This window comes from Chenopodium album, chromosome 9 (assembly GCF_948465745.1).
Source record: "Chenopodium album chromosome 9, dcCheAlbu1.1, whole genome shotgun sequence".
Lineage (NCBI taxonomy): Eukaryota > Viridiplantae > Streptophyta > Magnoliopsida > Caryophyllales > Amaranthaceae > Chenopodium > Chenopodium album.
In genome coordinates this window covers 261,300-275,317 of record NC_137842.1, presented here as the reverse complement: position 1 = coordinate 275,317, position 14,018 = coordinate 261,300, and the positions used below count along the sequence as shown (strand labels likewise).

The 14,018-nt window shown below is 34.7% G+C and overlaps 1 protein-coding gene across 1 annotated transcript; it reads right to left on the bottom strand.

Moving 5' to 3' along the window:
* Positions 1 to 1,544: 1,544 nt before the first annotated feature.
* LOC145558161 (phytochrome-associated serine/threonine-protein phosphatase) lies at positions 1,545 to 12,613 on the bottom strand. Its single transcript, XM_081619306.1, has 10 exons — positions 12,248 to 12,613; positions 11,062 to 11,208; positions 10,888 to 10,955; positions 8,792 to 8,849; positions 4,506 to 4,616; positions 3,839 to 3,889; positions 3,329 to 3,472; positions 3,149 to 3,244; positions 2,992 to 3,063; positions 1,545 to 1,866 (listed from the first exon to the last, which is right to left on the bottom strand). Exons 1-10 carry the CDS (start codon positions 12,326 to 12,328, stop codon positions 1,783 to 1,785), a joined length of 912 nt encoding a protein of 303 aa, XP_081475432.1. The 5' UTR covers positions 12,329 to 12,613; the 3' UTR covers positions 1,545 to 1,782.
* Positions 12,614 to 14,018: the final 1,405 nt, after the last annotated feature.

Sequence of the window (14,018 nt, the reverse complement as noted above, 5' to 3'; positions counted from 1 at the left end):
AGGATCAACAAAGTCAACATAGATAGAGGCCCCCAAATAGGTTTTCAAGCGGCTGATCAATGGCAGGAAGGCGATAGACAACTACTTTCAGGAGACCGCCTTCATTCTCATAAACAACAAGATGGTTTTGAAAAAGCTGGAAGTCAAAGTTGCACAAAAGTGAACCAACCAGAAAGCTTAGGCAAACAAAATGAACTGGAGGGAAACATATTATTAGAGGTACATGTACCCGATGGTATCGATACAATGATCTAGTAATGATATCTCGTATCCTTTGTTTATTTCCATAAAAGCCAAGAGCAGAATTATCTATAAACATAAAATCTCTATAATTAACCATACAAGAACAGTAGAAGCATCAAATCCCCCACCCGGTCACTAAGGTATCTCAGTTTAAAAAGCCTTATAGAAACAGCTGAAACTGTTTTGTCCTTCACTAATTACGAACCACAAATAGACAACACTCAAGAAAAGCAAAGCTAAAAGGTGGTTAAATCTTTCCCGTGATGAGGAAAATTGTTTCAAAGGAAGCAATTACAGTGAAATAGGAACCACCCCAAAGAATGAGGTCAGAAACCAAAAGTAATACTCCTAGTTGGTAGAGGAGTAAAAAGAAGCAACCTTACCTTAAAAGCATCAATGCAGTAGTATGCATATATACTTGTTAGCCTTAACATTCTCATCCAATAGAATATGTTGAGGAGGAGCATCAGGATCAGTTGGCATTGTATCATGCACAGACAATTCGACGTCTTCTAATCACCTTTGTTTGGAGGAGGGAATGTTGGATTGAATTAGAAGGTGAAAACTATAATACACGCAAGGGCATGTTCATCCATTCATGATTAAAGTGTGAGCGTCGTTTAACAACCACGCCATGTTTTAAGAGTGAATAAGAGCATGTTCTGTTCAGCTTAATTTTTGTTCAATTCAGTTAGCTCCAATCAATTCATTTCAGTTCCTAATTTCCTTCTCTCATAAACAATTCATTTCAGTTCATCCCCTATCAGTTCAGTTCAATTCAGTTCATCTTCAATCAGTTCAATTCAATTCAGTTTATCCCCAATCAGTAAATCGAAATAGGCCCTAAGTCTCTTAATGAGACGGAATTATATGACAATTTCATGCAGGGATGAAAGTCTAAAAACTAAAAGGAGAAATAGGATCTCCTTTTCGTTGTGTTCCTCATAGAAGCCACCGAGTTGACCTCAAGGGCCGCACAAACTGGTCGTAAGGAGGGTCACGTCCTTCGAAAATCTGAATTCAGGGTGGCGAACGGAAAGGGGAGCATACCGCTCCTGGAGTTGCTTTAACCATCAATCAATAAATAAAGAGCTTAAACTATGCTAATAGTTGTTCTTTTGGCTTTTGAGTAGTTGTAAGGCCTTTAGGGCAGCTATAACAGAGTTGCATAAATATATAATCACTCACCAGTTCACACTCCCCAGCAACTATATGTTCGGTATCATTTGACCTTCAGCAAATGAAACATTTTTCATTATTTTATATGCAATCTAAAATTTTGATAAAGAAACAACAATAGATTAGAAAAATGATGCAAATATACCACTAGAAACAAGAAAACATTTGATCTGAGTTATCACAAAGCATGACGGAACAAGAGGGCATTTTTTTCTGGCGCGATTAAAGCATTTACTGACAGAAATGTAACATGAATGAGCCAGCATTACCAAGAATTCATACCCCTTCCTAAAAATTATAAATTTGAAAAATCAGATCAATTAATAATTATACAAGTCTTTAAATTCTGAGAGAAAATGTCTATAAGAAATATGGGACCCCTGTTCTCGGCCCCCTCATCTGATTGTTTTCTTCTGTCTCCGTAAAGAACTTCACCTCCCTCTCCTGTTACACATGACAAATTACACTTTAAACGGTGCTTCCATTACAGACAGCAACAACATTTTAAAAAAATATAGCTTCTACATAAGTTGATTTAGAAAGAGGACTGCATAAGACCAGAAAATAAGAAATATTAAATCTTTAACCATGCATTTTACATATAGACAATATGACTGCGTCTGAAAATTAGCCAAGAATAATGTAATCCAACAGTCACATCCAGCAATCATAAAACTGTATCACCTACTTCCCCATGATTCAACCTACTGGTTGAGACTTGCATTTTTTAGTTAACACTAGGCAATCCCATTAATTCTAGACGCCAAAAACTCCTTAACATAACAGGCAACTTGATAGTCCAGAAGATCCCAATATCATAAAAGATTCTAGAGACGTCCCTGGAATCTTTTGGGACTTGGGAGGTAAAGTTAGCAATAAGAGTTCAGATTGCTAAATGCAGAAATTCTTCCTGTACATATGAATCACAAAGAGATCAAGGCTCATGTTGAGGAGAAACATGAAACTAAATTATAAAAAGGACAAGATCATAAGATGATTTAAAACATAAAGCGTGGACATGACGGCTACTGTAGACAGCAAAGAGGAATTATATGACAATCCATATCAAGTGAAGCCATCAAAGAACAAAAGCACTAGTATTTGATGGCTTCACTTCCAATTGAAGGGGCTTCTCTGAGAAATTATAGAGATAAGTATGAGACTTACATACTATTTTTGGCCCATCTCTCTCGATATTGCCCAAATAGTATTCTTACAATCTAATGATAATTCGTACGTAAAAAGTTTAAAAGTAGCCGCATATGTATATTTTTTATATTTGTCTAGCTCTTTTTCTGTGTTCTCTTATCTTTTGGAAATTTGTTAGTGGTAATTGTACGGGTCATTCCTGCATGTGTTTTCTTGTTGACTGTTCCCTCGAGGTTATTTAAAATCAGGCAAGTTTCTCCCAGCAAGCAAAAAATTTTAAAATAATAAGAAAAGAACATGAGAGAAAGGATAGGCTATCATTTCAGATAACCACAGGTCAACACAATCATGCTTATTCATGCAGTCAGTTTATTTAACCACTCCAGTGGAGGGAAAAAAAAAAGGTTACGCCAAACTCACCATATTGTCATTGAAACTCAAAATTGAAGCAACATTCCCACAACGGTAACAGTAATTTGGTGCTGACCACACCTGTTAAATCAAAGCCAAATCCTTCAACGGAATTGTAAACATTTTTTACAAAATTATAAATAAGGAATCAAAGCAGCAAATTTACCGTTACAAGGCCCTTATCTTGAAACATGTACTTGAGACCTTCTTGTACGAGCTGATGAGCTCGACAAACTAAATCAAGATTGTTTATGTGGTTGAACTGCGCATTTAGAATTATACAGCTTAGTACATTTATCAAACAAACTGTGCAGAACATAATAAAAAAAAAAAAAAAAAGACATGCCTCAGTTGTCACTCTAGATCCAAAAAGCCATCCTGCACCACGAGGACTGACAGCCCATGTCTCAATATCTTCAGGATCACTCCACATAAGGTCACAAAATGGCCCTTCATGAGGAATTTCACAATTTCGTTCAATAACCCTTATCTGCTTATTGGCAAGTCAAAAAAAGAAGTGAAATCAAAATTTAGCTCACTATAAGCAAATTTATGATCATAAGCTCATGCATCTATACAACAAAGAAAAAAAAAAAGAAGTTGGGGGGGGGGGGGGGGGGAGGGGGGGTGTAAACCCAGTTTGGCAAAAAAAACAAAATCAAGATTTCCTTATAACTAATGGTAAATGAAATTTTTTGGAAAAAGAAACTTGAATATCTACTAAATATAGAAACAAATAAAGTCATATAATCACATTTAGAATATCAGGGTTATTGAACATTTTGCAATGTATAAAAAATGCCCACAACAACAGCATATTGCAAAATGACATTGAAACTAGAAGCAGTGACAGAACCTGATCAATCGTTCGAATATCAGGTGAAAGACCACCATGAACACATAGCACCTGCAAGATCAAACTGAGATGATTAGCCAAGAGAGGAAGGACAAGGTACACGGATTCTCAGAGCAGTATTTGTGTCATGATAGAGCAATTAATTTTCAGGATCAAATGATGCGACAGGAAATTTTTTTAAAGAAGATTGTAAAAAAGACCATCAAATACTCTCAACCTATTCACACGTACTTTCTCCAGAGTTTTTAGCTGCAGGCTGCAGCATTTGACTTTTACACGATTCACGCATTCTACTCAGACAATTTTAGGTTTATACTTTAGCAATGTGAAATCTTGTTAGGTGTGCCTCAACACATACTTTGAAAACCAACTTTTTTTTTTCACTTTTTTTATGCATTGACAAGCTTGAAAATAGGACAGCTGCAACTAAAAAAAACCAGTGCATGATGCTTCAGTTTAAAAACAAAAACAAAAAAACAAAACAAAAACACAAAAATAAAATTAAAAAAAAAAGGGATATGAACATTGAAAGGTGTCAAATGTACAGTCTCCACCCACTATTGACAAAGATGATCTTACTGCAACTGCAACCATTGACCTCCTAGCCGAAATGGATTATACTACCATTACACCAAGAATAAGAAGAAAGAAAAAAAAAACTACTTACAGTTCCATTTATAATTGCCGAGAGAGTCAGATAATCAAAAACATCTGTGCAATATCTCCATGCATTGGCATTTCCATACTTCCTCTGGCACTCATCATAAAACCCATATACCTGAGGAGAAAAAGGTCATTATCCCATCAATCAAACAAACCTACACACTCAACTATCCTGCAATAGTCAGGGGAAAGGTGATCCCGATTACAACTTTAAGGAATCATCAGAAGTACATAAAGTAGAGACTTAAACTCTTGAGGTTATTAACTTATTACTACACATTTTACATTCAAATATTCAATGAAACTAGATTGGTGCCCCATATCAAGCATGGGCTTAAAATTCTGTTAATAAGAAAAATACAAATTTTCTATGTTTGACAGTATTTTCTTTTTTTAGGAATATTTGATAAGTAATATAATTAAAGAGGGATGATTATACACGGTAAATTATGTCATAGTAAGATATGGAACGTTTCACGTTCATAATTGCCATTATATTTTCATGTTTTTATAAAATACAGCTACTTCATATTCCGTACTTGTCAAATTACATAGAGGGATACTAGGCATGTAAGGGGCATGCCAAGTGTTTTCTTGGCAGATCTATTTGACTCCATATATAGACTATTGCTTATGATTATGATACCTTCATAAACTGAGGTCTCAAGACCTTCAAAGCCAGTATAATTAAAACTCACAACATTAATAAATGGAGAACAAAAGAAAACCATACTTTCGTATTTGAAATTTCAGGTAAATAATCCACAATGAAGATAACTCCAAAGTACGCAGATGAAATTTTAAAATATTCAAACACCTGCATCTCTCTACACCAGAAATATAAATAGCCTATCATTCAACAAGAAACGCAGTCGGAAGCTGCAGAATACCACTCATAAAAAGACTTCATCAACAGAGAACACATCAGCACTTTCCTTAAGCGCACCAACAGCTCAATACCAAAGTAAGGAAGACACTAAATATATAACAACATTATCACCCATCACCACCAGAAAAGACTAAGAAAAAACAGAGAAAATAAGCCTCAACTAGTTAGTTTCCATAAGTATATCTACGGCATTAGATGTCACGCATAGTGGGTAACATTAAGCTTAATCAGATTACAATACATTATACCACAGGTACCATCTTTACTCAATGCAACCAAGATCAAAACTTAAGGATCATGCAAATCAAGGCAAAAGCACTGCCAGTCTAGTTGCATTTTATTAAGTCTAATAATAAAAAAAGCCTTCCATACCCAGCCTAGAGTGCTTACTAGTTACCTGTCCAGATCACTAAGTAAATATTTGAGTCCAATGGAAATGGGCCTGAATTGGGACAATTGAGTACAGAGATTGTGACATTTGAATAAATCTGACAGTATTCAAAGAGATGGGGAAAAGGGATGATAATATATGAACTTCTAAATCAAAGGTTACCATCTAAGGCCAGAGAGATTAATTTATTTTGAAAAGTGAGGTTTTTTCATCTAAAATAAGAAAAATACTCAAGTTGCAGATTACGCAGCAGTGCACAGATGCTGTTTAACAGAAATTAAGGTAAAAAAAAAAAGAAAGAAAAAAAAACAGGGAGACAAATAAAAGGTGGAGGCAAAATGTATTGTGTCCTTTCTACATCCCAAAAGATAACAACATCAAGTAGCGCTAACCTTATTTCTGACAATTTAATCCTGCATAAAAACTATATTAGAAATAACTGACAGAAGCATTAACTTTCAATATTAATTCCTATTTTTTTCCACACAAGAGCCTTAAGGGCAGCTAAAGCTCTGCTTTGCTGCAAGGGAACTTCACTTAACCTACAAATCCCCCCTAAATGAGTAGGTTAAGTGATTCCTGAAATGCCTCCACTTTCAAATCATTACATCGTGGCAGTTTTCAAAGATATAACTCACATTGTACATGTCAAAGAAGCAGGGGAAGATGACAAAAACAAGTCTTTGACAACTACAAAGCTAAAAAATAATATTCTCCAGATAAACAGCATGCCCATACCAGACATTGAAAATAAATAGTTCTTCAATCACAAGCACTGATAACAGAAAAAGTGAAAAACAAGCATTACTTCAAACTAATCAATACCCTTAACTTTCTTTCAATCAATATCTTACATTGACATTTTCTTATATAAAGGTTTCGGTTTCATGAGAGGAAAAGGAACAAAAAAGGTAACTTGTTATAAAAACAATAGATTTCTCCAGACTACTATGAATATCTCAATTTAATGAGTTAGTTAAAATGTCAACTCAGTAACAAAATAATGACCAAACTGTATATCACACAAATGATAGATCTGACCAAACTGTCCAGCACTCCAGCCGCATTCGCATCTATTATATACAGATGATGAAAACCAATAATATACTACCCGATTTTCACTCACATAAATAGAAGACATATCACAATTTTTCATGTGTCCTTTACTTTTCTCAAGAGACGAGTCCACATCACCAACTGATTTCCTCTCACGCACAAGTTTATCTATTTATAACATGAGCCATTTCTATACATATGAACAAAAACTGATTGAATTTTTATGCTATCTAGTTTTCAAGTACAAACTCCAAGCTTATCTGATCTAAACTTACCAACTTATTGGCCCTAACATATACTTTTAGTTATAAACTTAGATTTAAAGGCAATGCGAGGCGCAGGCCAAAACGCCTCGGCCTTCCTAGGCGCACGCCTTTCAGACCGCCTCCACCAAGGCGTAAGGCGCAGCGCCTGAGCCGTCTTACGTTTAAAAACTTGAGAAAAGGGGATTTGGATTAATTTTTGTTAAAAACACTTTTTTTTTCCCCAAATTGAAGCTTACCCAGTCTTTTAGAGTGATAATTCGAGCAAAAGCCCCTTGTAAATTGAATAAAATCACTTCAATTTGACCCCCAATTCAAAAACACTAATATACGGGTGGCTATGCAATTGAAAAATGGGTGGGTTTTGCAACGACAGACTTTGCCGGAGATCAACCCCCGGTGGTTTCTGGCAGCAGATTTACCGGCAGCCGACACCAGTGAAGCAACCCAGGTAGGTTTTTTTTCCTTCTATTCTCTCTCTTTGATCTCCGCTCTTCTCCATTCTTTCTTTTTCTGCTTCTTCTTAATCTCTCTCCTCTGCGGTCTCTACCCACCTACAATAACGTAAAGTTTTTTTTTCTTTATTATTTATTCTTTTTTTTTAATTGACAGAGTAACAAAAGCCCTACTTCTCCAGTTGACTGTTAATCACATGACTAGTCTCACCACCTTTTTTTCTAACCAAAAAAAAAAAAAGTAAAATAAATAAATTAAAATTTAAAATTTTGCGCCTCATATCCAAGAGACGTGTGCTTTCGCTTTGCGCCTCGTGCTTTTTAAAACTAAGGTTATAAATGAACTTACCAACCGTTTTCTAGACTTATTAGCCTAAACAAATTAAAATAATTATAACTTAGAACATTTTTGAGGAATAAAAGGAGGCCTAAACACCTTCAAATCATCATACTAAGCAGAAATACTTGAGCAATACACATATTTTTGTACGAAGCGTTCCAAAAGAAACTTAAAAGTGAAAAGAGAGGGAAGTATAATATGCGCGAGGAAAAAAGTTCGCAAAACAAGGCTCAAAGTAAGTGGATGAAAAAGAAAGGGAAAATTACATAGATGAACAATCATGTAATGTCCTCGAAACATATATTCTCCCTCCACCCTGCCCTATAACATGCCATATTTTCCTCAATCCCCAATAGATTCATATTACTCTCAATCACCCTCCACCAAGCTTTCTTAGGTCTTTCCCTAACCCTCACAATCTCATCACTTTGCTCACTTTATAAGCCTCCTAACAAGTGCATCACTTGATGTCCATCTTACATGGCCTAACCACCTTAAGTGATTCTCCCTCACTTTCCCACTCCTAAATCTTCATTGAATGATATACATTGAGACAAATCTAACACAACCACACAATCACACATGATCATGTTTTTTCTCATGTATAAATCACAAAAGGTAGTCAAAATGATTTATGAGAATAGTGCCCAAAGGAACGTGTCAGCTGGTATGAAACGGAGGAATCAAGTAAATTCTAATCAAATAAAAAGGAGCTTCGCCAACTTATGTCTCCATAAAACATCAATAGAAAAAACAAGAAAATCTGAATGGAAAATAGGGAGAAGAAATAGTCATGCAAAATTGCTAATGAAGCAAACATTAAAGAAAATAAGTAAAAAGAACCAATGATTGAAAGAAGAACAAGGATGCTAGAGCAGCACATGTCAGATACCTACCTGAGTAAGCTGCCTGCTTTCATGATTTCCACGCAAAAGAGTAATGTTCGCAGGATACCTGGCAAACGAGAAGAATGCATAGTTGCAACAAATTTAAGTTAAGTATGCCTTATAAAGTACTAATAACCTAATAATATTGGTAACTTAGGGAAAAGGCAGTAGGGTACAGAAGAAAAAATTTCACAGGGTTGATTAATCTGTTGTCAAATGATGGCATATGTATTTAAATCTAGCGAGAACAATATACATAAGATAGAGATAGCAAAATTATTCATAATCCCACTCCCAAACAGAAGCTTAATCATATCACTAAATCAGGATGAAATTATGTGAAATGCAGCCATCAATCCATCATCTCTTCATGACAAAAAAAGAGATTTTAAGAAAATTTTAAAAAAAAATTCAAAAAATAATTAAGCACACTTTTCAACAACCTATGAACTTCCTTAGTTCCTAACGAAACAGATTCTGCTAAATTTTGGTAAGAAATATTTAGTTAGTGCCAAAACTTAAGGATGGACACAGCAATAATTAAATGAAAATGATAATTAAACAAAATAACACTGAGCAACATACAGATTTTGTCATTAATCCCTAAATGAAGACCAATTTAAGCAATATGTTTAATGCAATAATGCTTATAGTTAGATCTTAGGGTTGTATGTATCAAAACCAACAACTGAATGTTACTCTCAGTTTCAATCACTTGAAGCAAGTTCACAAAACAATGGAACAATGGTTATACAAAACCATCACGAATGTCAATGTCATAGAGCATAAAGCACTTAAAGTTTTATATGAGTTGTTGAACATCCTAATAGTACCAATAAGGAATATGGCCACCAGATCCTCAATAGCTTTTAGCTGTCTACAACATTCTACTAACCTTACATGCCAGATCCAGTAATGATGGTACAGGCCAGCTATTATACAGGCCAGCTAAACATGATTACAATAATACTGGGAAGCGAGATAGGATATTGGTTCCAATAAGTCAGCCCCAATCATACATTCACAATCCAGGCTCTTCTTCCATGCAAACAGCAGTTTTTCGCCAGTAACAAACAGAATCTTAACCCATAATGCAATTTATCCAGCCAAAATAAGTTGGCTTAGGAGCTCTCTAGATTTGTAATTAACATAGCTCATACAACACTAGATACAGTCTAATTCTAAAAGTCAATTCTCTGAACAGTTATTTTCTTAAAGACAACAGATAAAGTGTCGTTCACAACTTCACATTCCTTCACAAGGTCTTCATAGTTATAAATTACCTTCTCCGGCAATGAAAGATAAAAGAGTTGTTCATAGAAACTATAATTGAAGTGAAATCAAATCATCGCCATCAAAAATAAACTTCATTCAAACAATCCCAGGAGACAGGTAGTCTCAGGTTCTCAACAATCAAAATCATTACAATTATCATCAATCTACGTCTAAATCCAACAATGATGAGTGATCCACAATTTCACAAAACTTGCCAATCTTTTACAAACCAGAATAATTCCCTTGCGAAGGGTAAAGAGACCGGCCAAAAACTATAGTGACACAATAATCACTAACGAGTGAAGGGCTTGGTAAATAAGAGCATAATGACTTCATTCCATTCACGATCTAAACATCTGGTTGCTTCTACACTGCATAATGTGGTTTCCTCACAACTAAGGATTAATATTACAACTGTTAGTGACAATAACAAAGACCTTTATCCGTTTCACAAGAGAGATCATATACAACAGTTCAATATTATTTAGACTCCTATCCACATCTTCTAAAATTATGATTCTTCCAATATAGTACCTAAATAACTCAAGTTGACTGTGAAACTGCTCTTAACATAATGGCAATTAGTCAATCAAACAAACACCATACTATTAGTCAAGTATTTTTAGTCTTCTCCAAGAAAAGGTCTACATCCAAAACCTGCTGATTTTTGCACATCTCTATACATAAAGGTCCTAAACCACTAAGACCATCAAGCTCAAAGATTACAGATATAAGACATGATAGTGAAATGGAGAAAAAGCAAAAATCCAGTAACAACAACTACAAGCATTAATAATAAAATCCATATGCATAACAGATTTAAGGCATACCTAGCTTTAAGAAGCAAAAGGATGGTAAAGACTTCAAGACTATTGTAGCCTCTGTCAACAAAATCTCCCTGACAAAGGATTTGAGATTTTTAGGTCAATAGATCTAAGAAAGAAGGGAACAAATGTTGACAATCACACAAGCATAGCAATATTAGTATATATAACTACTAGTACCATAAATATATAATTGGTCTCTGGAACATGACCTCCAGTCTGGAAAAGCTTCATTAAATCATGGAATTGGCCATGGATGTCACCACAGACAGTGACTGGACTATTGACTGGCTGAACGTTTGACTCCTCAATTAGTATCTCTTTTACCTGATACATTCCACATATGGGTATACGCAAAGAAATGATCAGTAAGATCAGATAATTGACAATTTTATGAGCTCTGGCAGAAAAGGAACCAGCTCAGATGAGATGTGGAAAAAACAGAAAACAAAAGGGTAAAATTTAGCCATAAAGAAGAAAGTGAATGATAGTAAAGTAAACATCCTAAGAGCAGACTGCAACAACAGTTCAAGATAAAAAGTCTAAATTCAAAATGCTTTGCTAAAAAATCAAGTAGTACTCCACAAAAATCTATGTAAGAAAAAGGAAGGAAAAAAAAAAAAGCCTAAATGTTGTCCAAACACTACATTAATCCTTTCTTAAGCATGGTATCCCTTTGGAAACATGTCTTAAAGACATACATTTAAAATCCACACCAGAACTTCTCAGCATACTAGGCCTGATATCATCAACCCTTCAGGCTGACCATTATCAGATTTATCACCCAACGTGTTACTTCTTTCTTACAAATTAGCATATATTGCAGTAGACCAGTGTAATTGGAATACCACATAATAAGCAAGAATTTTCTTAGAAATTCAATTATTTCCATAACATCATATCATTCCAAATAGATACAGCTAAAAAAAGGTGTGACTGGCATTGCCATTTGCCAATACATGGCATTCCTTTGCCGGCTTCGTGAAAGAATTAGGAGAAACTTGGCCTAAAATCATTAATATCAACCAATCTCAACATCCATCATCAGATTCATAACTCCAAGAAAATTCACATATTCTCATATACTCATAAACATAAATTGCTGCCGCAAAGAATTTCGGTTGGAAGCAGCAAACCACAGCCCGGCCATCTCCAACATTTGTTATTGCATAAAAGCAAACTCACGACTTATTGCGAAACCCCAATTTGAAACAAATACATCTAAGCATTATCAATACAGCAAACTTCCTATCAATGGAGGTAAACTGAGACTAGTCTACCAATCATTACTCCATAAATCCAAAATTACAAACACAAATTAAACAATCAAAAGAGTGAGGAAATAGAGAGAGGGGAGAGAAATTACGTATTCGCAGAGAAGCTGAAGCTCATCTTCGGCCAAATGCTGGCCTTCTTTAACCTTGGCGATCCATTGGTCCAAATCCATTTGTAATAATTGTTGGATTGCTGAATAATCTCACAAATTTCTACTTTCACACTCAATCTCTCTCTTAGTTTTAGGGTTTTCGTGGTTGAACCAAATCTGGAGGAGAGAGAAAAAGGGTGATTCAAATCAAACGAAAAGACAAAAGATGAAGAAGACGAAGAGCAGCAGCGCTTGGAAGATCTTTGAAAATAATTTGGGGGTTTTGCCGGCACTCGCACACCGTAAATAGCCTCACAAACCACCACACCCCCTGCTGCACCCTAGATTTAGTACGTGTATTAGGTACTTGTCTTGTGTTACTCGTATTATAGTCGCGTCCGTTCATCAATCAATCAACCGTTGGTTATTGGTTATTAATCACTCGATCCTCATTTGACCTACTCACCTACAAGTATTTATACAATTGTATAAATGATTTGTGGGATATGAAGTCAATTGTTAATCTGCATAAGATGCAAGCGTTAATTAAGATTTAAAACTTGTAGTTAACATAAAAGAATTTTGTTACGGGGTAGAAATATGTTATATATAGGCAACATAGCCCTTAGTGTTACATATAATCATTAAATACACTCTAAAAATTTGTTTATATTTAGGAAATCAGGACAAAAATATAATGATTTACGCATGTGTTTGATCAATAATTCTAAATTTTATGGAGTACAATTTTCAAAAGTGTATTTAATGCTTATAAGGCTACATATAGCATTACCCTATTAGGTGTCGTCATTTGGCTTAATCTATAAATTTCATCTATCTACATACATAATTATTATTTGTATATATGTATCATATTACTTTGAATTGGGAGATATCTTCCGATTGATAAAAAAAACTAGAATGATTTATTTTATTTTTAAATAACCACCCATTAAATTTTTTATTTTATTTTACCACCCCTTAAATTAAAAAATTAAGTAAATTCCCACCTTTTTCAAAAATTTGGTGAGTTTTCCGTCAGTGACTCAATGAGTCCCACCTAATGGCTATTAACAGTTATATTGAGCTTCTTTAATGTTTTCACCCCCAATTTTTTTCTATCAAACAACTCTTCCTGTAACACCCCCGATTTACTATAAAATAATAAACAAGAACTAAAGGAAAAATAAATAACCTTTGAATAAAATTGCGGAAGCATATACGTAAATCGGAGGTATTACTGCCACACTCAACAACATGTCAAGTGTTAAGGCTTACAAATCCCAATAATTACAACCCAATAAATCTAGGTGAGCTATTTATACAACTTTACAAATTCGTGACAGCATACTAATCAAAACACTTGAGTTCCTTTAGCTACGATCACTTGTTAAACTTGCTTAAAAAAATCTTGACTGTTCACCATTGAGGACAAATTCCAAAATAGATCGTCGCACGGCCACCATTAGAAAAATACATGGCCGCAAACTCAGGTAGCGCAACAAAACAACACACACGTCACCAAAAAACTGAGTAATCATCACATATCATAGTACAGAGAATAATAGAATAATCAACATTACTAGCTTAATTAAACAATGTAGTTCAAAACTACATAACACATTGTACTCTAAAAATAACCTTTGTCTGACTCAACCTCGAATAATAATACAAACCTTTACTCAACTCATTTGTCCCATAAATGTGTCACGCTCTTTGTTTTATACCTAGCCTTGGACATGGGTAATTCAAATAACAAATCAACAAGTAT